The 27,471-nt window shown below is 44.4% G+C and overlaps 1 protein-coding gene across 2 annotated transcripts in view; it reads right to left on the bottom strand.

Annotated features, from left to right (window-relative positions):
• ITPR1 (inositol 1,4,5-trisphosphate receptor, type 1) overlaps positions 1-27,471 on the bottom strand; it is a 323,113-nt gene that overhangs the window by 174,522 nt on the left and 121,120 nt on the right. For both annotated transcript variants that reach the window (XM_015418813.1, XM_015418814.1), the window contains 11 exons: positions 27,376-27,471; positions 26,157-26,298; positions 23,917-24,075; positions 20,658-20,830; positions 19,576-19,695; positions 18,441-18,635; positions 17,575-17,826; positions 13,393-13,534; positions 4,042-4,195; positions 2,572-2,759; positions 1,492-1,627 (listed from right to left, as the gene is read on the bottom strand). The exon at positions 27,376-27,471 is cut by the window's right edge and continues 77 nt beyond it. In XM_015418813.1, coding sequence (XP_015274299.1) covers positions 1,492-1,627; positions 2,572-2,759; positions 4,042-4,195; positions 13,393-13,534; positions 17,575-17,826; positions 18,441-18,635; positions 19,576-19,695; positions 20,658-20,830; positions 23,917-24,075; positions 26,157-26,298; positions 27,376-27,471 — 1,757 coding nt within the window. The remainder of the gene's footprint in view (positions 1-1,491; positions 1,628-2,571; positions 2,760-4,041; positions 4,196-13,392; positions 13,535-17,574; positions 17,827-18,440; positions 18,636-19,575; positions 19,696-20,657; positions 20,831-23,916; positions 24,076-26,156; positions 26,299-27,375) is intronic.

Here is a 27,471-nt window from a genome sequence, read left to right as displayed (position 1 = left end):
GCCCCAGAGAAGCCAGGCTGGCTGTGACGAAGGCCAGGGCCTTCTCAGTGGCGGCTCCGTACTGGTGGAATGAGCTCCTGAAAGACATCAGGGCCCTGCAGGACCTCTTGCTGTTCCACAGGGCCTGCAAGACGGAGCTCTTCCATCAGGCCTTTGTCTAGGGAGCCGTACCATACCAGACTACGATGGGAACTGCCTGTCTGTTGGATGCTGTTCATGCCCGATACTGCATATGAATTATCTTAGCACTAGCATTTTGTAATGTTTTATACTCAATATTGTTATGAGTTTATCTAAATTTTGTTTTAGCTGCATAATATCCTATGTAAGCTGTCCTGAGCCTGCTACAGTGGGAAGGGCGGGGTAGAAATTTAATAAATAACTAAATAAAAAAATTCTTGGGGGTCAATATAGATGGCTTACGGTAGCTATTTATTATAGCAGAAGACACTTGACAGAAGGGCCATTCATAGATCCCAACAAAGAGAAGGTATGAACAGCAAGAGATAATAGACTGTTATTAGCCCTGACTACATGTTCCCCCTATATAGCATTTGAACACCATCCTCTACCACAGTTTTGCCTTGCCCCAAAATAAATAAATTCCAATTTTAGCAGATTGAATTAGTAACATCATCATGAAGTATTCAATCTGAAAAAATGTACAGAAATAAGAAGAAATATTTTTATAAGATTATCATCTACATGCAGAATTTGAATGTAAATTTGGCATTTTCGTGCAAAACAATCAATCAATGACCTGACTGTGAACTAATGGCATGTATAATTTTAAAATACATATCGCAGAGGCTGAAACCACCATGGTTTAAATAGCCTCATAGCTATGTAAGTCGCTAAAGAGCAGGGAGCAGTCTAGGGAGCAGGAAAAAACCACACATAACTTTGTAGCATTTTTCTATGATGTAAATTTCAACTGGGATTAGAGGAAGATGGAACAACCTATTACCACTGACAAAATATATTAAGGATGGCTTTTCACAGCACCAGACAATGAACAAACTACCAAAGTACTGCCAATCTGGGCTTTTTGAGTAGAGTCCAACAGGAACTTGTGCATCCTTCCCACACTGAGATTACATGCATTCCAGATGTTTGCATGGAGCTCAAGCCATCTCATTGTGAGGGATATGAGAGAGTTCTCCATTTGGACATTACTAAGGAAACAAAGACACATTATGTGTCAAGATGACCTCTGTTGTCCTTAAAGAGCAAAGCCAAGTACATGGTGGTCACTGCCAAAATATATAAATACTCTCTTTATGCCTGAAATATAGCTACTCAATGTACAGTTGTGACCACCAGTTCCTTTTAAGTCCTGCCTTAGCACCAAATCATAGTTTAGAAGGCTCCTACTCCATCCCTAGCACTACCACGCCAAGCCTTTCAGGAGCACTGGTCTCTTATCGTAGACTGATTATATTATAATATACACACACCACATGTTGGCTAGAAGAATATGTCATAACAAACCTGGAACATTGGGCAGTTCTTGGTTATTGCTTCCTGTAGGAGAGTCAGGTGACTGGGCATTGCTTTCATCAAACTCACGCTTGAATATACACAGAAGGCAGGAAATTCTGTAATCCAATCTCACATTCAAAATAAACTGAGGATTCCGCCATTTGAGGGGGGGGGGAAATTAAAACAGACAAATGAGTCTAATAACACAACAGTTTCATATTCTCAAGTTTGTATTCAGAGATGTAATAAATTAAAACTTCAAAATTGTCAGTTCCTGCCTATAATTTCAGCAGATCATTGATTAGCCTGTACAAGCATAACCAGTTACGAACTAGATGGGCCACTGGCCTGATCCTACATTAGCTTCTCTTATGTTTATCTATGGTGGATGATAATATCAGAATGAGAAGTTTCAGCTTCCTCTTAATGTCTTTGATTTATGCAGTGGTTAATTCTGTAAAAGAGAAGTGCTAGAACTACACCCTCTAACCTAGAAGTATTGCTTCTAACCTCAGATGCTTAAGAGTATCTGTGATTATCAGTAGTGGAAATACACTCTGCACATGTTCACTGGCAATGAGTGCTAAATCCTAGCTTTCAAAATAGCTAAAAATAAACCTGGGAAGTATATTATTGGTAATCCACATTATTTACAGCATCTTCAGTAAACTACTTTGCTCCAAATCATTTAAACAGTTTAATTTAATCCCAACAATACAATGTTCTTTAGCTGTTGTAGATTTTTCGGGTTGTATGGCTGTGGAGTACTCCATCTTTCTGTGTTATACCTCTGAGGATGCCAGTCACAGCTACTGGCGAAACGTTAGGTCCTACAATGCCAAGACCACGGCCATACAACCTGGAAAATCCACAACAGCTAATGAACTCCGGCCGTGAAAGCCTTCGACAAAATACAATGTTCTATGGGTGTATGAATCACTGGAAACAATCCTACTTTCAATTAAAAATGTATTCTAATTCAGTCAAAATGAAAGTCTCTTCTCACAAACTTTCTAAAAAGTAAAAATATAAATAAAGCAGTGTACATAATACAGGCTTGGAGCCACAACAGCCATTCAGGAAGTATACCTGAAGTATTTCAATGATTTTCAGCTTGGTGTCCATTACCAAGATGTCCTCTTTCTCAGGTTCAGCCTGTTTCACAGTACCCTCTGGAGCAGCAGCAAGTGGTGTTATGGGCAAGAACCCACCACCCCTGAGTACAACTTGGGTCATCAGTTCTCCCACCCCATGGATTGATCTCATCACGTTGCTGCCTTCAGGGACAGAACAAAACAGATAGATGTAGTATACATAAGACTGAGAGTTCTGCAAAACTTCAGTTTAGAGAAACCTGGCCTCAGCCTCTGCCAGTTGGGGTCATTTCGCTCATTATGGTAGAAGCAGATTTAATGTTAAATAGTTCCATGTCATATTTTCACCATGTCTAAACTAGAAAAACACACTGAAAGATTTTGTCCTTTACTCTTTTTTTTTAATACCTTACATACTGTGAAAAAAGAGACAAGTATAATTGCCTCAATGTATTCCAAGGAAGAAGTGGGTACATGTTAAGAGGAACTCAACTCTATGCTTATTGCATTAAGTGACCTTCTCAAGTCAGCTTAGCATAATGAAGGCAGACCACACATTACAAAATCATAATTATTCTTCAGTATCTGCTCAAAGCATTTTCAATACTTATTTGAATGTTGCCATCATCAACCTTTTGCAAATGCATATAAATGGTATGATACACATTTTGGGCAAATAGTATACATGTTTTGTGTTCATTCAGTTATTCACATGAGCATGTATATACATATACACATATACAGACACACATTCATGTTATACAAGTAGCTTCTGGCACAAAATCTGGGTAAAAGTCATTTTGAAGAGAAACTCCGGATAAGTATGTTTTTACTCTCTACCAGAAGCTGGATAAAAAAGCCCACTACTGCCGCTGTGAGGCCAACAGAATCTGGTCTTACAAAATATTTAATTTCTCACTACCATCCAGGTCAAACATGGCAACAGTTCTGTACAACAGGGCATCCCATATTGCAACATTTGTTTTTGAAGCATTAATAATGCTGGGGGAAAAGTGGCCAAGGAACTGTTTGTTAGAATAACATTTAAAAGAAAGTCCGGATTTCTGGCCATCATGATTATGGAGTTAATCACTGAATATTCACTGATATACCCAAAACCAGTTGTTCACTTAAGATCTAAACCTGAGTTCTAGAAGCATTTAGATCTTCAGACTGGAACTACATTTGAAAGACTATACGGAGGTTTTCATGCTGAGGGTTAGTGTAATTATACAAAGCTATTAATGGGATCACGAAACCAGAGTTAAGCAAAGCCTGGATCCAGATGGCTCTGCTCTTCCTCACATATCTTTCTTTCCCAGTCCCACATAGTCTTCCCATGTGTTTTTCATTCAATCGATTCCCCCCACTCTGTGACTAGGGGTAAATGGCATTAAGGCCAATCATCACCCAAACTATTTTTAACTGCATGCTGGATTTCTTTGTTTTCCTTTGCAACTCTTACCTTTACTTTCTTCTCCTTTTGCCACTTTGGCTATAGGAAAGATAGTAGCAACATGTACACAGTCCAAAATAGCCAGGAGGATTTTTGTTAGTCTTAGGAGGTCACAAAAATTGTAGAAGCCAAAATAAATTAGGTTTCTTGCCAAGTTTACCACCTATGATTTAAATCAAAAGAACAATGAATGTGTACAATAATGGTTCTTGCAACTGCTCCTTTCCCACTGAATTCACAAAAATTTACTAAAACACCTTTATTATTATTGTTACATTAACATGTTATTTAGCTTTTAAAAGTATTTCTGCATAATAACATAGATCTTCCGGTAACAAAGCACATAGACTGGAAATAGTGGATACTGTGTTGAAACACAGCAACTAATCCCACTTAGCCATGAAGTTAAGAGGAAGGGCCAGTCACTCACTCTCTTACCTAATGTAACTCACAAGGTTGTCAAGAGGTTAACAATCTGGTAGCTCCACATGTACACATTTGGGAAGAATTCTGGAAACTTCAGTTGGTCCAAAATGCAGTACCAAAATTGCTAGCAAATACTGATTACAGATTGACAGTGATTATGTCGGTTGACCCTCCCTGGCCCGAGGGAGGCCAACCTAGCTGCTACTAGGGCCGGGGCCTTCTCAGTGGCGGCCCCTACCTGGTGGAACGAGCTCCCGGAGGAGATCAGGGCCCTGTGGGACCTTTCACAGCTCCGCAGGGCCTGCAAGATGGAGCTCTTCTGCCAGGCATATAACTAGGGGCCGCTGCCACCTTAGAGCACGGCCCGTAATGTTGACATCAGCAGCTGCCTCAAGAACGAGCAACATAACATCCAAACACTTGTGGAATAACATCGAAGCACTTTATTTGAAAATATCTCATTTGTTTATTTTATCTGCCGTCAGTACTTCGTAACATTTGTAATGCATTATTTTAATTGTGTTTTAATTCTGTACTATTTATGATTTTATTTTGTATTGTTGTTGGAAGCCACCCTGAGCCTGCTTTGCGGGGAGTGCAGGGTATATATTTGATTATAAATAAAAAATAAATAAATAAATGTTGCCAATGCCGGTGCTAGGGACTGCCTGTGTAGGTCTGTGTTCAGCTGGTTCCAAGTCCTAAGCCATGTGAGACAAGGGTATCTATAGGATCACCTGCTCCCATACAAGACTGTTCTGAGTGCTGATATTCTGATTTGTGGACCTCCACCCTTTGAAGTCAGGTAGGTGGCCACAGAGGATTATCTTTGGTGTGCCACATCATCTATGAAACACCCACCCTACCTGGCACCAAACCTTTTAAGTTTCTTGTGACAGGCCAAAACCTTTCACTGCTTTTTCACTGCTTACTGGATGTCCCATCCTGTTGGTTGTATTGATTTACACTGCATAATCCTTCTTAATGCTTAGCAAGAAAGGTGGATTATAAATAATGTAGATAAATAAATAAATACATAAATATTCTCCATGACACTGAAACACTGTTCACTCTCTACAGCCTTCACATAGTTGAAATTTTACTACTAGTCTATTATATGCTGATCTGGAAATTATCAACATTTATTCTGATCTAGGCCTCTTCTGGTAGAGTTTTCCAGAAGAGTTGGGAAATAATCTTCTGCCTGTCCTTCAGGAAGTTGCATAAAGCAGTTCTATTCAGGAAGTGACCATAGCATGATGGTGGGTTGGAACACTGAGCTTGGTTCTTTTGATATTCTGCTATGTATGGATTTTATTTTAATTTACAGGATTTCATCAGTGTTTATATATCAGAAGAAGTAGAGAAGAAGAGATTGGATTTATATCCCGCCCTTCACTTGGAGTCTCAGAGTGGCTTACAAACTCCTTTCCCTTCCCCTCCCCACAACAGACACCCTGTGAGGTGGGTGGGGCTGAGAGAGCTCTGACACAAAAGACAGGTTGCTTACCTGTAACTGGTGATCTTCGAGTGGTCATCTGTGCATTCACACCCTTGGGATACTCTGCGCCTGCGCTGAACCTTCTCGGTACCGATAGCTAGCAAAAGGGATTTTCGCGCCTCTCCCAGGTCACGCGCCGGCTCCACTGCGCATGACCAAGGAGGGGCACGCAGATCCCGCCAGTTCCTTCTGACCGCCGCCCAACAGCCTTCAAAGAAACAAGATGAAGGGCCGAGAGCAGAGGGGGAGGAGGGCGGGTGGTGTGAATGCACAGATGACCACTCGAAGATCACCAGTTACAGGTAAGCAACCTGTCTATCTTCTTCGTGGTCTCTGTGCATCACACCCTTGGGAGAATAGCAAGCAATAACTCTTACCTGGAGGAGGGGCCGAGGCCCTACACCTGCGCCGTCTGCAAAATAGACCGACCCAACGCCACACGACGAGTAGACCGGACATCAAGGGCATAATGCTTCACGAAGGTGAGCGGAGTAGCCCAAGTCGCAGCGTTGCAGATGTCCTCCAATGGCATCCCTCTCAGGAAAGCTGTGGAAGCCGCCACCGCCCTTGTAGAGTGGGCGCGAAGTTGACCTGGAAGAGGTCTCTTAGCCAAAGCGTAACATAGCTTGATTACTTCCACAATCCACCTGGACAGCGTCTGGGAAGAGATCTTCTTCCCTAGGGAGGGCATACTGTGAGCAACAAACAAGGCTGGAGACTGACGAAAAGACTTGGTCCTGCCCAAATAGAACAGCAACGCCCTCTTAACATCCAGAGAGTGCAATTTCCGTTCCTCTTCATTGGCAGGAGACGGGAAAAATGACGGCAAAACTATATCTGAACGTAGATGAAACTCCGAAACGACTTTCGGTAAGAAGGAGATGTCCAAAGACAACGACACCCCATGAGGGGAAAAAATCAAGTATGGTGGATCACACCTTAAAGCAGACAACTCACTGACTCGACGAGCAGAAGTAATGGCCACCAGAAACGCAGTCTTGAGCGATAACAACTTTAGAGAGCAAGTGGCCAGTGGTTCGAAGGGTTTTCCCATCAAAAACCGCAAAACTAAAGCCAAATCCCAGGCCGGAGTCGGAGAACGACGGGGAGGGTACAGGCGAATAAGACCTTTACAAAACTGTTTCGTCTGAGGATGCGAGAAAACTGAAAACCCATCAATAGATGGATGAAAAGCTGACACCGCAGCTAAATACACCTTAACTGAAGAAAAACTGAGTCCCAAGTCCATTCTGGACAAAATAAACGCAAAAATAGACCTCAAATCCACTGGCGGAGGAGGTAAATTGGAAGAACTCAAGTACTGTAGGAATAAATCCCACTTCTTTGCGTAAGACGTCCTAGTAGACAGTTTACGACAATTCAACAGGACCTCATTGATACGGTCATCCATCACTGAAAGCGTATTTCCCATAGAGTCAACTTGAGACTCAGAGGATCGTAGTGAAGGACCTGGCCTTCCTGAGCTTGGAGGAGATCCAACTCCTGCGGGAAGTGTACGAAGGATCCCTTGGCTAACCGCAGCAGTGTCGGAAACCACACCTGCCGAGGCCACCAGGGGGCTACCAGGAGACAATGGGGCTTGTCCTGTTGTATTTTCACAAGCACCCTGTGGAGCAGCGGAATCGGAGGAAATAGGTATAGAAAGTCGTGAGCCCACGACATCAACAGACCGTCCCCCATTGACAGAGGGTCCAACCCCGCTCTGGAGCAAAACCTGGGACACTTCTTGTTCAATCGAGTTGCAAAAACATCGATGTGGGGATGTCCCAGATGTTGAAAAAGAGGAAGGAGATACTTTGAGTTCAACTCCCATTCGTGGTCCGATGCTCCCCCTCTGCTCAGGAAATCCGCTTGTTGGTTCAAAGTTCCTGGCAGATGGGCAGCTTGGAGAGTGATGTTCCAATGAAGGCACTCTTCCCATATGTCCATAGCTAGCCTGCAAAGGGACCTGGACACGGTCCCGCCCTGGCGATTGATATAAGCCATCGCAGTTGTGTTGTCCGTAAAAATCAACACATCCTTCCCTACAACCTGTCTGAGTAGGGATCTTAGGGCAAACTTTACGGCCAGCAGTTCCAGATAGTTGATATGATGACTCTTCCAAAGGGGTTGCCATGGAGCACCCACACAAGTGTCGTCTGTATGAGCACCCCAACCCCACAGGGAGGCATCTGTGGTGATGGACATTACGGGAACTATCGGTTGGAACGGTGCACCCGCCAACAGATTGGTGTCCACGAGCCACCACTGCAGGGAGACGAGGACCTGCGGAGGCACTACCAGTTGAAGGCTCGGAGGATGGATGGAAGGGCGAAATTTCTTTAGAAACCACAGCTGCAACGGGCGCATGCGAAGGCGTGCATATTCGATCACGGAAGTGGTGGCTGCCATGAGACCCAAGATCCGCTGAATGTGGACCGCTGATGTCACGTTGGACTGGAACAAACGTTGAATTTCCAGACGAATGGTATCTGCCCGTTGGCGAGGAAGGTACGCCCGAGTGGCTAGGGAGTCTATGACAGCTCCTATGAACTGCACGCGAGTTGCAGGTTGCAGCATGGATTTCTGTAAATTCACCAGAATTCCAAGGGAGGAGAGGACCGACAAAGTAATGGTGATGTGTTGAAGGAGACATTCCTTCGAATCTGCCACCATTAACCAGTCGTCTATGTATGGAAAAATCTGGATGCCCTGAAGACGAAGGTGGGCGACGATCACCACCATTACCTTCGTAAAGACCCTGGGGGCGGTAGAAAGCCCGAAGGGGAGGGCTTTGAATTGATAATGGTCCTCTCCGACAGTGAATCTGAGGAATTTTCTGTGACGAGGGTGGATGGAGACGTGAAAATAAGCGTCTTTGAGATCTAAAGTGACCATCCAGGTCCCTGGAGACAGGAGTGGTAAGATGCTTTGCAAAGTGGTCATACGAAACTTTTTGTAAATGATGAATCGATTGAGAAATCTTAGATCCATAATTGGACGAAGTCCTCCGTCCTTCTTGGGGACCGTGAAATATCTGGAATAAATCCCCTGGCAACGATCCGCCATCGGGACTGTCTCTATGGCGTTTTTCAGTGTCAGGGATTGTACTTCTTGAAGCAGGACGGGTGACGTCGGGGTTCCAATGAAATGGGAAAATTTGGGGACCTGAGAAAACTCTATGAGATAGCCATCTCTTATTATAGAATGAACCCATTTGTCTGTAGAAATGTCCAGCCATGCGTGAAGAAAAGGAGCGAGGCGAGTATGAGCGAGACGGTTGAAGTCAAAGCCCCTGCTTGGGATTTTTAGGAAACTTCGACTTATAGGCACCAGACGATTGTCCTTTGTTCTTAGGGGGGAAAGACCTTGACTGAGAAGAGGGAGGTCTTTGCCATTGATCCGTAGGTGATTTACTGTACGGTTGTCTAGTAGGCCAAGGTTGTCTAGGCCACTGCTTAGTTTTAGAGTACTTAGGTGGGGGAGATATTCCCAAACTCTTGGACGTCTTGATACTCTTGTCCATTTCTTGTAATACCGTATCAGTGGTGGAGCTAAACAATCCAGAACCTTCAAAGGGAAGGTCTTCCACCGATGATCTGGTATCATATGGCAATGAAGAAGAGCGGAGCCAGGCATGTCTGCGTAGTGCTACGGAAGTTGCCAGAGTCTTGCTCGCTGATTCCAGGGAATGTTTGGCAGCACTAATTTGATGCCTAGCCAGTACCATCCCTTCATTCTGAATCCTTTTAATCTGTGGCTGACATTCTTTAGGCACGTGCGGAAGGAAATCATTCAAACGTTTCCATAAATTGAACTGATAGCGGCCCATGCAGGCTGCATAATTAGCCGTTTTAACGCCCATTGCGCCGACAGTGTAGAATTTTCTACCAACCGAATCTAATTTCTTCCCTTCCTTATCTGAAGGCGTGGAGTGACTCGATTTCCCTTTCGTGGACGATGAGACGACCAGAGAATTGGGTTTAGGATGTGTGTACAGAAACTCAGCCCCTGATTCCTGGATTTTGTACATGTGATCCAAACGTTTATTGGATACATTAATGGAGGCTGGGTGAGTCCAAAAGTCTTTGGTAGTTTGTAAGAGGACTTTTGTCATTGGAAGAGCCACAGAAGGCGAAGTGTTGGAATGCATGATGTCAAAAACATTGTCATCCACAAAACTGGCAACGAGAGTGGGAGTCATAGATAGGTCTAACGCCATACGTTGCACAAAGTCTCCATATGACTTAACATCCTCCGATGGAGAGATAGGCAAGTCTGCTTCCACATCTTGTGGGGTGAGCTGTATATTTACGTCCTCTACATGTTCAGAGGAGTCGTCTGAATCGGAGGATACATTGGATGGTTCCGATGACCCGGGTAATTCCGGTTGTGACGGTGCCGGTGTGTTGACCGGGGGCGCAATCGGACCCGGTGGAAGTGTCGGTATCGACTGTTTCGATATCGAGGATCGATCCCGACAGTGCGAAATGCGGGATGACACCGATTGACGATCCCAGTCTGGTGGGGGCGGTGGAGGGAATGCCCAGGGGTATGGGTATCGGTTCCCATATAAGTAGTGCCATTGTCTCTCATCCCAGGTTAAGGGAGGGGATGCCGGTCGGTGTCGATCATCGACTCCACGTTCCGGAGAAGCATGAGAGGATTGACGACTCGACATATCAGATTGCGACTGAACTGTCTGCTGAGTAAGGTCGATGTCGAGATCTGAACCGATCGGGTGGTGAGGTTCTTGCGTGAGATCTCGGCCTTGACTAGCTGAAACCTTATGGACTTTCGACTTGTCCGTTTTAGGTTTCTTCGACTGCTGTGAGTCTTTGCCCTGCTTCCGGATCTTGGAAGGTACGGCATCAGATATCCCCTGCTTCCGGATCTTGGAAGGTACGGCATCAGATATCCCCTGCTTCCGGATCTTGGAAGGTACGGCATCAGATATCCCCTGCTTCCGGATCTTGGAAGGTACGGGGTGGTCTTTTATCGGCGTCGATCGTTTCGGACGTCGACGTCGATGTTCCCGGAACGGGAGGACAAGTGTCCGCAGCTAGGGTCGACATCGAGGCGTGTCCGGACGTGTCCAACGGAGAGGAGGACTGAGGGGATAGTGCCTTCTCCATCAAAGCCAAATGCAGACGAGCTGCCCTGTTTTTTCTCGTCTGGTTCGAAAACTTCCGGCAATGTCTGCACTTAGACACACAGTGCGACTCCCCTAGACAGACGAGGCAAAGTGAGTGCCCGTCGGTGGGGGATATTTTAAGGCCGCAAGTCTTGCACCGTTTGAAACAACCCCACCGCGGGGCCATAGGCCAGCGGAGGGGAAACGAGAAAAACACAAAACAAACACCCGGAGAAAAATGCTAACTACAAAAATAAAGAAAAAGAAAGTAACTAAACGCAAGTTTAGCAAAAGTTTGTACTTAACAGACCGAAGCAGAAGGCGTCCTACCAGCGCGGCGGTCAGAAGAGAACTGTGTGCCAGAGCTTGTGACTGACCCAAGGTCACATCAGCAGGTGCAAGTGGAGGAGTGGGGAATCAAACCCGGTTCTCCCAGATTAGAGTCTGCACACTCAACCACTACACCAAGGCACTACAAAATATCAGATTGTGTAAAGGCTTATGTCAGTTGCTTGAGTTTTCCAATGAGGGCAAAAATTGGGATATCAACATTTCAAAGAGTCTGCACACTCAACCACTACACCAAGGCACTACAAAATATCAGATTGTGTAAAGGCTTATGTCAGTTGCTTGAGTTTTCCAATGAGGGCAAAAATTGGGATATCAACATTTCAATTAATAAATAATACAATTTATTACTTTTATGACCTCTATGTTTATGACCTTTATATTTTTATAAAGCTCTATGTCATGCCCGCCCCTGATGTGTCAGCTGACAGCCAGGAACAAGGGGACTTGGCACCACAAGCCCCTGATATACTCCCAGAAGCAGAGCCTGCCAGCCAAGAACTGGCTCCTTTAACAGAAGACACTCTAAGTCTCGAGGAGGATAGAACCTCCCAAGAGACACCTGCACCGGATCAGGCTCTGCTTAACACAAGCAATTCGCCACCCGACTCACCGCCACCTGTGAACCGGCTCAGGAGTCAAAGAAGACAGGAGCTGAACGAGAGACGCAAGGCTGCACGCATGCATGGAAGATGATCGTTCAGCCCTGAGTATTAACAGAAGCCTGACCTTGCTCCATGAAAGATAACAAGTTAATGAGCCAGCACACTATATCAACAAACCTGCTGTTGGAAGTGATTTGTGCTGGCAACTTCAGTTGACAGGACCAGTCGCTCTGTGCAACCTTGCTCCGGACTCTTTTGAAACCTTGACCATTCATTACTCTGCTCCTGACACTCCGGCTCCCTGACTCCCGGCATTGTTTGACCACAACTTCAGATCTGCGATACGCTGGCTTTCCTTGATTTATGGACTTTGACGTATGGTATGTTTGACGTTGGCTTTGTGAACTGTTTTGGACTTGTTTAAACCTCGGTGCTGTTTGAATTATTGGCTGAACCTCGGACTGGCTTTGGACTTGACTTGCTTAACCCACGCTCCCTGGCCCTGCCGTGACACTCTACATTTTATGTTGTTTAATTGGTTTGATTCTACTCTGTTTTCACTTGGAAGCTGCCTCAAGCAAACTTCTTGGAGAGCCTGGTATACGTGTTTTTTTTTAAAAAAAAATGCTATCCTGAGCACCTGACAGAAGGACAGGGTACAAATGCAGCTATCTTTTACTTTCACAATGTTTTAGCAGCAGTAGCAACACAACATGCTGTATGGACCCAATAGTTTGGGCCAGGTTAAAGGACTGAAACAGCCTTGGTTGTCCTGGTGGATGGTCTGTGCTGGGAGATGGACAGAGGGTGTGTGACTCTGTTGATTCTCCTGGACCATGTAGCAGCTTTCGATACCATAGATTGCAGTATCCTTCTGGACTGCCTTTCCAAGCGGGGACTAAGAGGCACCGTTTTTTGCTGGTTCCAGTTCTACCCAGAGGTTAGGTTTCAGAAGATGGTGGTCCTGCACCGCCTCATCTTGTTTCTCTGTGCTCTTTAACATCTACGTGAGGATGCTGGGTGAAGCCATCCAGAGATTTGAGCTGGGTGTTTACCAGTATGTAAGACAATGCTCAGCTCTGGCTTGCGCTTCTGGCTGCTCCCAGAGAGGGTGTAAAAAAACCATTTTCTTTTTTCTTTATTATATAAAACAATAAAAAAGAAAAAGAGCTGGAAAAGACTTCTGTCTGAACCTGTGATTCTCATAGATAATACTGAGCTAGAGGGACTTTTAGTCTACTGTGTTAGGCAGTTTACGTGTTCAAGGCAGAATCACATATAAGACTTCTGTGATTAATCCTAAAGAGGATTTTCTTCCCTGTCTCTCACACAAAAAGGTTATTTACCTCAAAAGTGAGTTTGTTTTTTTCTTTATCAGAGAAAGGAAATCTCTGGCAGACAACATCTCTTAAATATTCTTCCACAAAGTCCATGGTCTGTGCAAACCTCTCTTTAATTTCATCTTTGGAAGTTCCACTGCTATCATAGCTGGAGGAAAGAAAAGAAAAGCTACTAACAAATGAATTGCACAGAAACAGACCCCCAATCATACCAACGTGTTCCCCCCCATCTCCAAACAGAAACATCTGAGCACATCCAAGAAATATGAGTAGGCGAAGTCTAGCGAGTTTTCCTGAATTTTTCATTACAGACAATATACAAACATAAAAAGTCCTGCAGCAAATCCCGCAGGGAGGCATGCATCTGCACATTTTGTGGCTGAAACATCTACTTTGGCTCCCAAGAGATGCTTCAGCCACAAAATGTGCAGCTGCATACTTTCCCAGCTCTTCCTCTTCTATATCACCTGCAGTTCCCTGTCCTTGCTCCACATCATTGGCCACCACTGGTAGGAAATTGAACATCATATTGTCACAGCACTAGAAGTAATGGGGTGAAGCTAAATATATAACTGCCATTTTCAGCATCAGTATAATGCCTTCACATTTAGGTCTGCTGCTTATGTATGATGTGGACAGAAGTCAGACTCCCATAACCACTTTTAATTTAATATTTTATATTGTAAATCTACTTTTATTAGGACTTCGGTAAAGCACAAGAAAAATGCTCTCTGTAGACAGGAAGCTAGCATCAGAGAGAAGAAAGAAAATGTTTTAAAGTTAGCATGTTAGCTAGACTTTAAAAGTACTTTTCAAATGCAATGAAAAACTGGCTTATGTTTCTTTTGTAAGGAGCGTCCAAATTCTCAAATATCATTTAATTCCTATGTAGACTGCAAAAATATGATGGCTCAATATTCAGATGAGTTGGTAGACAGAACAGAGTAGATGCTAAACTGAAAAGAACAACTGAGGCTGTTCAGTAGTATAGTCATTTTAAAATGGCACAGCTAGGCTTGTTTTTAAGGCAAAAGATGTTTCAGAGGTAGTTTGCCATTGCCTGCCTCAGCATCACGATACTCTGTAAAATACGTCCTTCCTCATTCCCCTGCTTTGATTGGGAGCAGTGGTTTGCTGTTGCCTGCCTCTGCGTCACAACCCTGGTATTCCTTGGAGGTCACCCTTCCAAATACTAGCCAAGGCTGACCCTGCTTAACTTTCGAGATCTGACGAGGTCAGGCTAGCCTGGGCTATCCAGGTCACGGCTTCAGAGGGAGTACTGGAACATCTTCCAAATCCATGAAGAAAACCTTCAAAAGTGTTCAAAAGTGCTTCACGTGCATTATTCTGTATTCCTTACAACAGCCTTGTAAATTAAGCCAGTATTATTATCTCCATATTGCAGATGAGAAACTGAAACCAAGATAGTGGCTTGCCTAAGGCCACATAGTGAATTTGTGGGCAGAGGCAACATCTGAACCAAGGATTTCACTGATCATGGCTTATCCTGACAGCCACTGTTCTAGACCCGCATAATTATATTTAGTTGAAGCCAATGTGGTATGACAGCTCGGATGATGTAGTGGTTATAGTGTCAGATTAGGAAGACTTCAGTTAAAATCTCAAACTTGATATGAAGCTCAATGAGCTCACTCAGATCAGTCATCTCTCTTAACCTCAATTACCTCACAGGGTTGTTGCAGGAATGAAACGATAGAGAAGAAATCCATGTACATCACCCTGAATTCCCTGAGGAAAAGGTGAGATAAAAATCTAACAGGGCTCAAGTTCAAATCAGAAGACCAAACACTATAATTTGGTGTAGTGGTTAAGTGTGCGGACTCTAATCTGGGAGAACCGGGTTTGATTCCCCACTCCTCCACTTGCACCTGCTGATGTGACCTTGGGTCAGTCACAAGCTCTGGCACAGCTGTTCCTGAAAGAGCAGTTCTCTGTCAGAGCTCTCTCAGCCCCACTCACCTCACAGGGTGTCTGTTGCGGGGAGGGGAAGGGAAAGGAGTTTGTAAGCTGCTCTGAGACTCCAAGTGAAGGGCGGGGTATAAATCCAATCTCTTCTTCTTCTAATTTATTTATTTACTTTATTTATATTCTGCCTTTCTTCCCAGTGAGACCCGAACAGCTTACATTGCTTTTCTTTCCTCCATTTTATCCTCACAACAGCCCTGTTAAGTAGGTTAGGCTGAGGGTGTGTGACTGGGCCAACATCACCTAGCAAGTATCCATGGCACGAGCAGGGATTTGAACCGGAGTCTCCCAGATCCTAGTCTGACACTTTAGCCACTACACCATGCTGGTTCTCTATAGATAAATATGGGAAATTAAAATTAGATTATTTTTCTTCCTGGAGTTCTGGAACTTATTATATACAACCAAATATACAAACTAGGAATAAGGCCCATTGTAGAAATAAATACAACGAACTCTACAAAGAGACTCTGGGAGAGTGCCCCGGCCATGAGCACTCAGCGCCAGTTTGCTGTGGCGACAGGGTATAATGACACAGAGTCCACCATATTATCCAGGAGAACTGATCTCTGCCATTTGAAGAGCAGTTGTAATTCTGCGTGATGTCTATCCCTCCCCTGGAGACTGGCAACAATGGTTCCCCATGAGGGAATGGCTGGTTTGGAGGGTGGATATGGCATTGTACCTGTCTGAGGTCCCACCCCTCCTCAGACCTTACCCTCTCCAGGCTCCACCCCTCAAATCTCCAGGAATTTCCCAACCTGGATTTGGCACCTGATCTCCCTCCCAGCCAACCATCAACCCACCGTTATCTGCCCCCGGCTTCAGCTTTCCATCTCCTCCCCCTCCCTCCTAGAGACCAGTTGTAATTCTGAGTGATCTCCAGCCTCCACCTGGAGATTGGCAACAATGGTTCACCATGAGGGAATGGCTGGCTTGGGGGGGGTGGAATCTATGGAACTGTACCTTTCTGAGGTCCCCACCCCTCCTCAAACCTCACCCTCTCCAGGGTCCATCCCTCAACTCTTCAGGAATTTCCCACCTGGAGTTGGCAACCCTATCAGGACTGGCCCCAATGAGTTTTCTCCCAAAGGGATGGAAGGACTCAGCAGGGGATAATGGCATAGGGTCTACCCTCCAAAGCAGCCATTTTCTCCAAGGGAACTGATCTCTGTCATCTAGAGATCAATTGTAACAGCGGGAGCTCGCCAGGTTCCACCTGGAGATTAACAACCGTAGGGGAAAGTCAGCCGCACAGCAGGAGGTTGAAGAGAATGGTTTGACAGTTGCTGGCCCACCTCATTAGCCAGCCAGCCATGGTGGAGGCAAAAAGGAGAGAGCCGTTTTAAATTAATTCTGACAGGAAAGTGTTTTTTTACCGACAGAAGTTGGTTGCCTACCAACAGCCACTGAGGAGACAGTTAGTCACAATTAGTCCCACACAGGAGCCAAGAGAAGTGTCTTCCTCAGGAGAGAGTTCGGCTTTCCAGGAGCCGCAGTTCATTTCCGCTAGGCCAAGACCCTCCCTGGTGCTGCCGCTGCCGCTGAAGGAAGGCGGGGGAGCCGTTGAAAGGCGCTGGGCAGCCTTCTCTGCAGTGCAGCCCGCTGAGCTATCACCCTGACGAAGTGTAGGCCTTGTGGTCGAGGGAGAGGGGCCGCGAGGGGCAGCAAAGGTGAGTGCTTCCCCTGCTTGCCACCGCTTGCTAGGTCTGCCTCCTCCCCCGTGGAGGAGTTGCTGCTCTCTTGGTGGAGCGTCCATCCCCTTCGCCGGCTCCCTCCAGACTGAGGGCAAAATGCTGCCTGCCGGTTCGGTGGGCGGGGCCGAGCCAACGCAGCAAGCCAATGCAGCCATGGGATTGGGAGACTGTGGGAGTGGCAGCTGAGCAGGCGAAAGGCTGTGGAAGCGAGTCCAGGAGGAACACCAAAACTGTTTTATCATAAGGCGGGATAGGGCAAGGAAAAAGTTATGACAAATAAGTGGGCTTACCCAGCTGTACTCTCTCAGCTCCATACGTAGTCACCAGTACTCCCCAAAAAGTTAATCATCAAAATGGTTGTAAAAAGCACATTTATTTAGGCACCCACTACCCCTGAAGATGGCTTTAGGGCTTGTAGGATTTGTGACAGAAGTGCCTCAGGCCATGTAGGAAATTCTTAAAAAGACCTTCAAGCCTGACAGCCTTTAGATCATGAAGTACTCACTCATCAATAGCAATTTCAGAGGGTATTTCTGACCATAACCGGGCATATTTCACAGGTGTCACTTGTTCCTGGGGATCACGGTCAACATGCATGTGCAGCATCAGCCGGCAAAAGGAAGCTCTCAGGTCATATGGTAGATTTTCATCAGACATGCACCGAAGGATGAGGTCTACATCGAGTTGGCCAGATATTTCATTTATAGCCAAGTACTGCCGATCGAGACACATCCTGGCAAAAAGATTCAGCTGATACCTTCAGTGAAATAAGTGACAGGAAAGAAAGCATTAGTTGGCTTCCACAGGACTCAATATTTGAAGCTAGCAATAAAATGACAATAAAGCAGCTATTGCCGAGGCAATGGTAAATATTTCATCAGGCTAAACACAGCATGGGAGAATTCCGGACACAGTATAACAACGTTCTGTAATCCAGTGTCATCTCTGTGTATCTTCTGATCACCTTTAGAAAATGTGGAATGCACGTATTTCACAGTTAAATTCAAGAAGCCCTTTCAACCTTAATGGCCAAGCCCCCGAAACTGTTCTCCTGAACTTACAAATATTGATACAGACTTGAAAAGACATGATCACCATGCAATAATTACAAAAGACAGCTTGTTTGTACAAAACTGCTGTCACAAACTGACTATCGTCTGTGACACAGATCATATGGTTGATCATGTGACACAGATGACAGTCCTTTCCTACCACAGAGTCTGCACATCACTTGATAACCATCTTCTAAACCAATGGTATCTATTAAGTCATCCCCTGGAAGTGAATTCATCTCCTTACAAGTAGCTGGAGAGAGTTTACTAAACACTTCAGGTTACACTGCCATAGCCAAGTATTGCTTGCGGTGTTAACCTGTAGTAGCTGAGTACATCCCGGTCTTCCTTCTGCCCTTCTTTAGCATCCTGAGCCAGTTCTCTGATACTCTTACTGCGGACCTCTTTGTTGCTGTCTTTCCAGAATAACCAGACTTCTTCCTCATCCTCACCAACCTCCAATGAGTTTTCTCCAGTTGATAATTCTTCAAATTCAAACCGAGACAGGACCAGCCTAAAGAAATGTGGCAGGAGAAAAACTAATTACTTATATTCTTATTTCTGTAGATATGGACAGCTCTTCTTTTTAGAAATCTGTTTTGTCTACCCGCTGTCATGACATCCTCTGGCAACAAGATGCACGCTTTATGCACCATGGAGGGGGGAAGTGAAAAAAACTTTGTTAATTTTAATTCCACTGCATCTGATACCCTCTAAAACTACAACAAGGCTCGTCCAGTAGCACCATAAAGGTTAACAAGATTTCCAGGCTGTAAGATTTTGAGACTCAAAGCTCCCTTTGGGGTTGGTCTAAGGCACTACTTGAGAGTCCCTTGGACGGCAAGAAGATCAAATCAGTCAATCCTAAAAGAAATCAACCCTGACTGTTCCCTGGAAGGCCAGATAATGAAACTGAAGCTCAAATACTTTGTCCACCAAATGAGAAGGGAGAAGACTGATGCTGGGAAAGATTGAAGGTCAAAGAAGACGGGGACAGCAAAGGATGAGATGGTTAGACAGTGTCATAGATGCAACGAACATGAAATTGAGCCAACTTCAGAGGACGGCAGAAGACAGGAAGGCCTGGCGTGATCTGGTCCACGGGGTTGCGAAGAATCGGACTCGACTGTGCGACTGAACAACAACAACAAAAGCACTACTGGACTTTAATCTTGCTCTTCCAGTGCAGGCCAACACAGCTAACCACCTGAACCTACCTCTAAGTCTAGTAAATCTAATATGGGAAAAGTTAAATTGCAATTTCCTGTCACACATTTCAGAACCATCAATTGCATGTAGGTTGGAGAAAACCAAAAAGTATCCAGTGTTCTGCTACTAAGAATATTCTGCTTTGCCCATAACGGAAGCCACTTTTCTGTCCGTCTCATCTTTGCAAAATGTCTATCCACTACAACCTCTCCACTCTAAACATTTCGGCAAACATCTCAACTTACTTTGTTTCAATTAGTATATCTGCATTTGCAGGGTTTAGCACAGCTTTACAAATCAGCTCCTGAGTCACTGGAATAGATTTGTTCATGGAAACACAAAGATCTGAGAGGTAATCCAAGAATCTAGTAAAGAAAAAGATTGCTTTAATTAATATTTTGCACAATGCTAACAAGATGAAAAAAAACAGCAAGCTGATTTCCCCAGGTCACTCTACCACACGTAAGGGTGGGTTTAGCAACCCAGCGTACAGGCAACATGCAACTCCTTGAGCCATTTCTCATAACCCAACATCCCATTTTCAAAATGCCCTTTGATTCTATAACAATGAAAAATCACATCTGCTTTGGAACCGAGGCTCATTTACCTCCAAACCGGCTGCAGACTTCACCCCACTAAACTGTATCATGACCCTGTAATTCGTGCTAGGGACGTAGCAACACATAAGACGGTCATCTAATGGGAAGTGGAGGCACTAATTATATTACACTGGGTGTAAGAACAGAAAATGCACCCTCAATGACATTTGTTGAAGCTCAAAGGCATTACAGGTTCTTAAGGACCTCATGAGATGTCATAATGAGGCAAGCTTCTAAGTGCAGCAGGCTCAGTGACAGAGCTAACGAGTTACTGCAAGGAGGCCTCCTTTTGTTAGGAGACAGGCATACAAGGATACAGGAAGGCTTCACCGGTAGCAAAACAGATTAATAGAATCCAGCCTTTTGACAGGAATAGGAAGAGACCAATTGTCCTGTTTATCCAATGATATCAAGTGTATCAAGATGCTTACACTAGTTTTTGCATAAGCCTTCTTTTGTTTAAATAGGGAAGGATTAAAGCAGGAGTATAATTAGCACTGGACTTGGGACCAGCATCTTTGGATGTGCAAACTCCTGAGCAAGCAATTTAGAATTGGGGGGGAAATGCAATATGCACAGAAGTTATCAAGAAACTGTGGATATCTGAGAAGCACTGTCCGCCACAGGTATCTGACTTCACAAAAATAAAGAAACAAGTTTGACATGTTCAAAAATTTTGAAATTCCCATACCTACCCCACCCCCCAAACACCCAGTGGCAACTCTCACCTAGGCTCTCTGTTTTTTCTTACAAGACTAACAAAGGTATCGATCTCGGCAGCAGTGATATGCTTCTCCAGCAGCTTGCGGTTATTATGAAGCAATGCTGTGATGGTGTCTTCTGCCAGGACGTCGTAGCCAATTTGTTTCTGCATAAAGCCAAACTGCTTGGCTATATATTCCTAAGGAGTTAAAAAAGGAGATAGAGTAATTTAAAAAATCTAAGAATGGTAAGGAAGGAAAAGTTGCTGATATTATTTGTTGTTCTTGAGAAAAGGCTATGTTGAAGAGCGGGACATACCACTTGTGTGAGGCAACCCTATAGCGGGGTGGAAACTAGTCAGAGGGTCAAAAATACTGATTTTACTGACGAAAATTTTTAAAAAAAACCCTGACCAAATACTGACAAAAAACGGACAAATTACTGAACAATTTAATGTCAGCCTATTGGTAAGTTAGGGGGCCACAGTGTCTCAGACATTAAGATGCTGAGCTGCAGACCAGAAGGTCTGTAGTCCGGCAGTTCGAGCCCCTAGTGCTGTGTGACAGAGTGAGCTCCTGTCTCTGGCCCCAGCTCCTGCCAACCTAGCAGTTCGAAAGCAAGAAATTGCAAGTAGGTAAATAGGTACCGCTATGTTGGGAAGGTAACAGCATTCCATGCGCCTCAGCATTTACTCATGCCAGCCACATGACTACAGAAATGTCTTTGGACAATGCTGGCTCTTCGGCTTGGAAACAGCCCCCTAGAGTTGGATTCGACTGGCTTTCAAGCAAGGGAAACCTGTACCTTTAATTGATAAGTTAACATTTTAAAAGCAAAACCAGGACTTCATTAAATATGATTATTATCTGGCCTCCACCATCCCCATAACCAACCATTGCACACCTTTTTATTGATTTTTTTTAATGAAGATAGAACAATGTTTTCATTATTGTACATAATTTAAGGCAAAAAGATTCCCTTTTAAAAATAAACAGATACTGCAGATAATAAAACTGCAAAACATATTAAAAACCATACATAAAGTAATCATGATAAAAAAACATAATTACTGTAAGGTAAGACTTCACTTTTATTTTATCTTTGATTTTTGCTGAAAAAGAAGTTAACAACGAAATCTTTCGTTTTTCAACAGTTTTCTGCACTGCATCCTCAAGCATTTTTTCTTGTCCTCTTCTTCCATTGCTTTCTCCACTCCTTCTAGCATGAGCTGTGCCATGTTGAATCCCAAAATATCCTTTTTCCCAGCAGCTTCCTTTACAGTTTGGTTGTATCATCTGGCAACGTTTGAGCAATTATCCTATTCTTGTTCTGTTCTTGTCTCAGCTTTTTCAGTTTTGCTTCCTTCTCTTGTATATTATCATTTCCACTATCTTCTTAAACCTTTCTAACTCCTCTGCCTTTTTCCTTTCTTTTTCTTTTTGTACCTTCTCTTTAATGACACACAATTCATCACAATATTGCTTATAATGAATATGAGCTGCTCTTGCCATCTGTAAGAGTTCCTGTGTGATATTAACATGGTACACCTTGTTTTTGTATACATGATATAAAGTTTCCTTGGTCATCAGGTGGGCATTCAAAGGTCACTCTGACATGCTGGCCCTTTCATTGGTCAAAATGTGTCCAGATTTTGAAAACCCTCTTTCTATGTCTGCACTACCATGTGATGATGATAATGCTGTTTTCACCATCTTGGTAACCAGTGGGTATTTTGGATCTACAGATGGTTTTGTCTTTTCAAAGAACTGATTCCAGTATGTATCAATGCGGTAAGTTTCACTGGCAGTTTCATCTTCAAGTCTAAGAAGTTTACATTCATCTGCAATCATGTTCAGTCAGGGGTCATTTCGTAGAAAAAGAGCTAGGGGAACTCATTAGCATAACTCATTAGCATATGCCACACACCCTGACATCAGGGGCCCGGCGGTTGACCTGCAAGGCCAGCGGGAGTGCGAGGAAGCCCCACGAAGGCCCTCCCTGGCCCCAGGCAGGCAGGGGTGGGGAGAGGCGGGGAGGAAGCAACTTACCCTCCCTCTTCTCCTGCCTGCTCCTGGCTGAATGAGGGCTGGAAGCGGGGCGGCCGGAAGCAGGGGGCGGGGCTTCATTGTGTGCCCCCCTGCACCTCACCCGGGGGAACTGTGTTCCCCCGCGTTCCCCCCCGAAATGACCTCTGTGTTCAGTGGAATATCCATTGGGAGTGCTGCTGCTACTTTCATTATATTCTTGTGCATTCTTTCCTTGACTCTCTGTGCTGGAGCTAAACATTGAAGATATCTGAGGATGGGCTTGTCCAAAGATGACTGGAGTAAAAGGTGTTTGCAGGCTGCTATGAAATGTTTTTTTGCTCCCATTAAAAAGAGTAGCTGTTCCTTTTCAGAAAGTTTTTTTTCATTTTGTCACAGATTCTACTTTCAGTGATTACTTCTCTCACAGATATGCAGTGCTCATCACTGAATGCTTTAAGAGACAGTGGTGCTGAACTCTTGCAAACATGATTCATTATGGTTCTTGTGAGTGTTTTTACTTCACCGAGCATCACATGCACCAAAGGCTCTTCTTTTTGGAACACTCCACTGAACTTTATAAATAAGTGGGTACTCGAGCAACAAAACATCACCTCTGCTTTCATTGTCTCATGTTTTAAGAGGTTAATTATGTTTCTATACTTTGTGGAAGATTTCACCAAATCACTTTTACTCTTAGGAACAAAGTTCTTAAAGTACTTCATAATTGAACTGAAAACAATCTGCCTTCTCACTGGGAAATCATCATGTTTTCCCCAAAATGCAGTAACGAAAACAAAAAAATACTAACTGCTTTCACAAAAATCAAAGAAATACTGGCTTTACTGACCATTTTTTTTAAAAAAACTGACAAATTACTGACCAAGATGAAAAAACTGACTTTTACTGATTTTACTGACCATTTTCCACCCCTGCTATAGGCCTGAGGCCTTCCCTTTCCCCAACAATGCCATTATATTAGCCAGCAAAAGCTCTGCTGTATACTGCCCACTGTTGTTCATTTGCCAATTGTCCTTGAAATATGTGATTCACCATAGTCCTTTTTCAGCAGTCTTTTATATACACGAGCTGTTTGAGATAAAGCTTAGCTTTTGAAGAGACATGTGTTGAAAACAAAGGCCAGAATATAAATGAATGGGTCAAAAGCATTTCATACTCTTGTAGGTCACACAGATAAGTAGTCTTTAGAATGAAAACCTGGACAAAACAAGCTTGATTCTCCCTTTCTCGCATCACTAACCTGATTCTTCCTGTAGTCCTGCTGGGAGTGTCTCAGGACTCTGTAACAAAGTCGGCATATGTGCCTGAAAGGAGCGTGACGCTGATCTCCAAGTTCTTCCAGTCTCAACATTGGTCCATCTCCACAGTCAGTAAATGGTGCTTGTAATAACTTGAAGATCTGAGGAATTATACGATGAAAGAAAAGATTAAGGAACTTGTATTGTAATATCCTAGTGTTTATTACATGTTGTGTCAGGTGTTTGACACATTGTATCACTTGTATCACTTGATAAACTGGACGTATGTGAAACAAATGGGCCCCTGTACACTGTCATGCCTACCCCTGCTGATGTCATGCCTGCCTTTGCTGATGCCCCTGAACAGGCTCCTGAGGACCCTGAACAGGCTCCTGAGGACAGTACTGCAGCAGAAAGGCAAAGACTGGATCCTGTAGCTGAAAGCTATCTGTGAGGAGGATAGAGCCTCCCAGGGAACACCTGCAAGGGATCAGTCTCTGCTGCAGCCCAGTAATTCATCATCAGACTCGCCTCCACCTGTAACTAGGCTCAGGAATGTAAGAAGACAACAGCTGAGAGAGCGAAGGCAGAATGCACGCATGCGTGCCAGAAGATCTCTTAGCCCTGATTACTGACAGGATCCTGTCCTCACTCCTGGCTAGCTAATGAGTTGATTAGCTAGCACTGTATATATGCAAGTCTGTTGCCAGCAGTCATTTGTGCTGGCAACGTCGTTTGTTCAGGACCTGAATCCTTGCATCTCTGCTCCAGACCTTGTGGAATTCTTCTCGGCTTGATCCTCGGCTTTTGACCTTTGGCTTTGTTGACCCTGCGTTCATCTCTGACTCCTCTGGTATTGTTGTGATTTATGGACTTGAAACTTTGGTATGTCTGACCCTGCTTTTGGACTATGATTTAAACCTGCTTGAACCTTGCTACCTGATTTGCCCGGCTTGACCTCGGACTGTTCCTGGACTTTTGCTTGCTTGTGTCACGCCCCCTGGTCCTGCCGTGACATACACGACCTGTCATGACCAACCTGTGCATCTATTTATAGTCCAGCTTTCTTGCTGAGACTCCAGGAAACTTTCATAAGTTGGTACAATCAACAGGTAAAAGTTTACCTAAATGATGGCAACAATCTGTACATAAGAACATAAGAACATAAGAGATGCCAATGTTGGATCAGGCCAAAGGCCCATCCAGTCCAACACTCTGTATCACACAGTGGCCAGAAATACCAGGTACCATCAGGAGGTCCACCAGTGGGGCCAGGACATTAGAAGCCATCCCACTGTTGACCCCCCCAAGCAGCAAGATGACAGAGCATCACTTGCCCCAGAGTCCCTATCTATACCTTGTGGCTAATAGCCACTGATGGACCTCTGCTCCATATGCTTATCTAATTCCCTTTTGAAGCCGTCCATGCTTGTAGCCACCACCACTTCCTGTGGCAGTGAATTCCAAGTGTTAATCATTCTTTGGGTGAAGAAGTACTTCCTTTTATCCGTTCTAACCCAACCGCTCAGCAATTTCATGGAGTGCCCACGCGTTCTTGTATTGTGAGAAAGGGAGAAAAGTACCTCTTTCTCTACCTGCTCTTTCCCATGCATAATCTTATAAACCTCAAACATGGTGGACACCCAGGCAAACATTACACCACGTAACAAGAAAGCAATTACAACAGCTTCAGACCATTATCTGAATGGTCCGCAGACCATTGTCTGAATAGTCATCAGACCATTGTCCAGTAATGGGGGTTAAACTGGAGATGGCTCGAGCGCTCTTGGAAACCTGACCCAACCTAAAATTTTACAAAGCAATTTTCTGTGACCTTTTTCCCTCTCTGAGTTCCAGGATCACCTAATCCCATCAGACCTTGGAAACTAAGCAGGGTCAGCCCTCGTTAGTACTTGGATGGGAGACCACCAAGGAAGTCCAGGGTTGCTATGCAGAGGCAGGCAATGGCAAACCACCTCCGAACATCTCTTGCCTTAGAAACCCTACAGGGTCACCATAAGTTGGCTGCAACATGATGGCAAAAAAGCGAGGGGGGGGCGGACAGATTCCACATTCCATTCCTTGTGTGCACAAAGAGATCATGTATCTTGGATGTGTTCAAAAATTGATCTCATGGGGAATCTGGGGGTCGAGACACAATTTTGCCTGAGACAGAGTCCTGTGCACATCAACCATTCTTTGTCAACATCTACTTCACTAGATGCTCTCTTATTCAATGTACCTGCTTCAGAATATTTTGCTCTCTCATTAGCTTTTGGCGCTCTCGATTTGGCTTTGCAAACATCACTTCAAGTACATCTTGTCCAGAATTTGTTCCACCGGTAACAAAATACACCAGATCTTCAAGCAACTTGGTAACAGATCTAGAAAGATTTAATAAATTCTAAGTGTTAAGCCAAAATGCAATCATTTGTGGCAAAAAAATAATACCAATGAACCCTTTAATAGTATATCAAACGGCTTACAAGAGAAATTAATGTACAGATTTAAAACTAACCCCAAAAGTACTGAATCTGGCAGTCCAAATTCTAATTTTAAGTTTGGTAGAAAATTTGGAAATTTCAGATGTTGCCATGGGGGGGGGGGATCCTCCAAGGGGGGGGGCAGCTTGCTACATCCCTTGGCATACGTGTCAAGGAAGTTCAATGACACGGAATGTAACTGGTCTGTTTGGGAAAAGGAGGCGGGGGCAATAAAACTCGCCCTATGCACATAAAGACATTGGTTGGAGGGGGCATGAGTCCCGTTCGAGGTTTGGACTGATCATAAGAATTTGGAAACGCTCAAAACACCCTGGTGTCTTAATGCTAAACAGCTAAGGTGGGCAGATTTCTTTTCCAAATTCCAATTCACCCTGCACCACTTCCCCAGCTCCACGAACTCTGCCCTGGCCAATTAGCCACACTCCCATGCGTGGGAGAAGGCGCTCCGGCCGTTTGCCCTGAAGCTGGGAACCTGAAGCTCGCTCCCACGGTTCCCTTAGAACTAGACATCAACATCCCACCACCTGCAGAACTTAGGGATAAGCATTACAGCAGCAAAGAAGCACAGAAGGAATGCAATGGTGATTAGAATACAATTGACCCCCCCCCCCAACCTCAATGGAAACTTACCTGAAAAAATGCAGCAAACAAAGACAAGTAAAAGCCTTAAATTCATGTAAGCTGCAATTCTGAGCATAATTGGGTTGCTTAAATCCTACTGAAGTTGCTGGGAAATAAACGTTCACACAGTATCATGCTCTTAGCAAAATTGCTAAGTAAAAATTCACTTGCTACTTAAACTTAGCTTCCCCCCCCCCCAACCTCAATGGCAACTTAGCTGACATAATGTAGCATCAATAGAAATTTGCTTCCTTTCTTTTCGTGCTCAGCTGATTTCCCTTGTAGTTTGGAGGCACCTTATTCTCTTTTTAAAAGCTTTCACTGCAGTCCTCTCACCTCCTTTCATTTTGGGTTATTGTTCCTTTTTCCAGCTTGCCAGCAATGGAACCCAATACTTTGCTTGCATCGTTTGCAAAATCCAAGTCCCGAACT

This window comes from Gekko japonicus, unplaced genomic scaffold (assembly GCF_001447785.1).
Source record: "Gekko japonicus isolate JY-2015 unplaced genomic scaffold, Gekko_japonicus_V1.1 scaffold1315, whole genome shotgun sequence".
Lineage (NCBI taxonomy): Eukaryota > Metazoa > Chordata > Lepidosauria > Squamata > Gekkonidae > Gekko > Gekko japonicus.
This window is presented reverse-complemented; position numbering and strand designations above follow the sequence as displayed.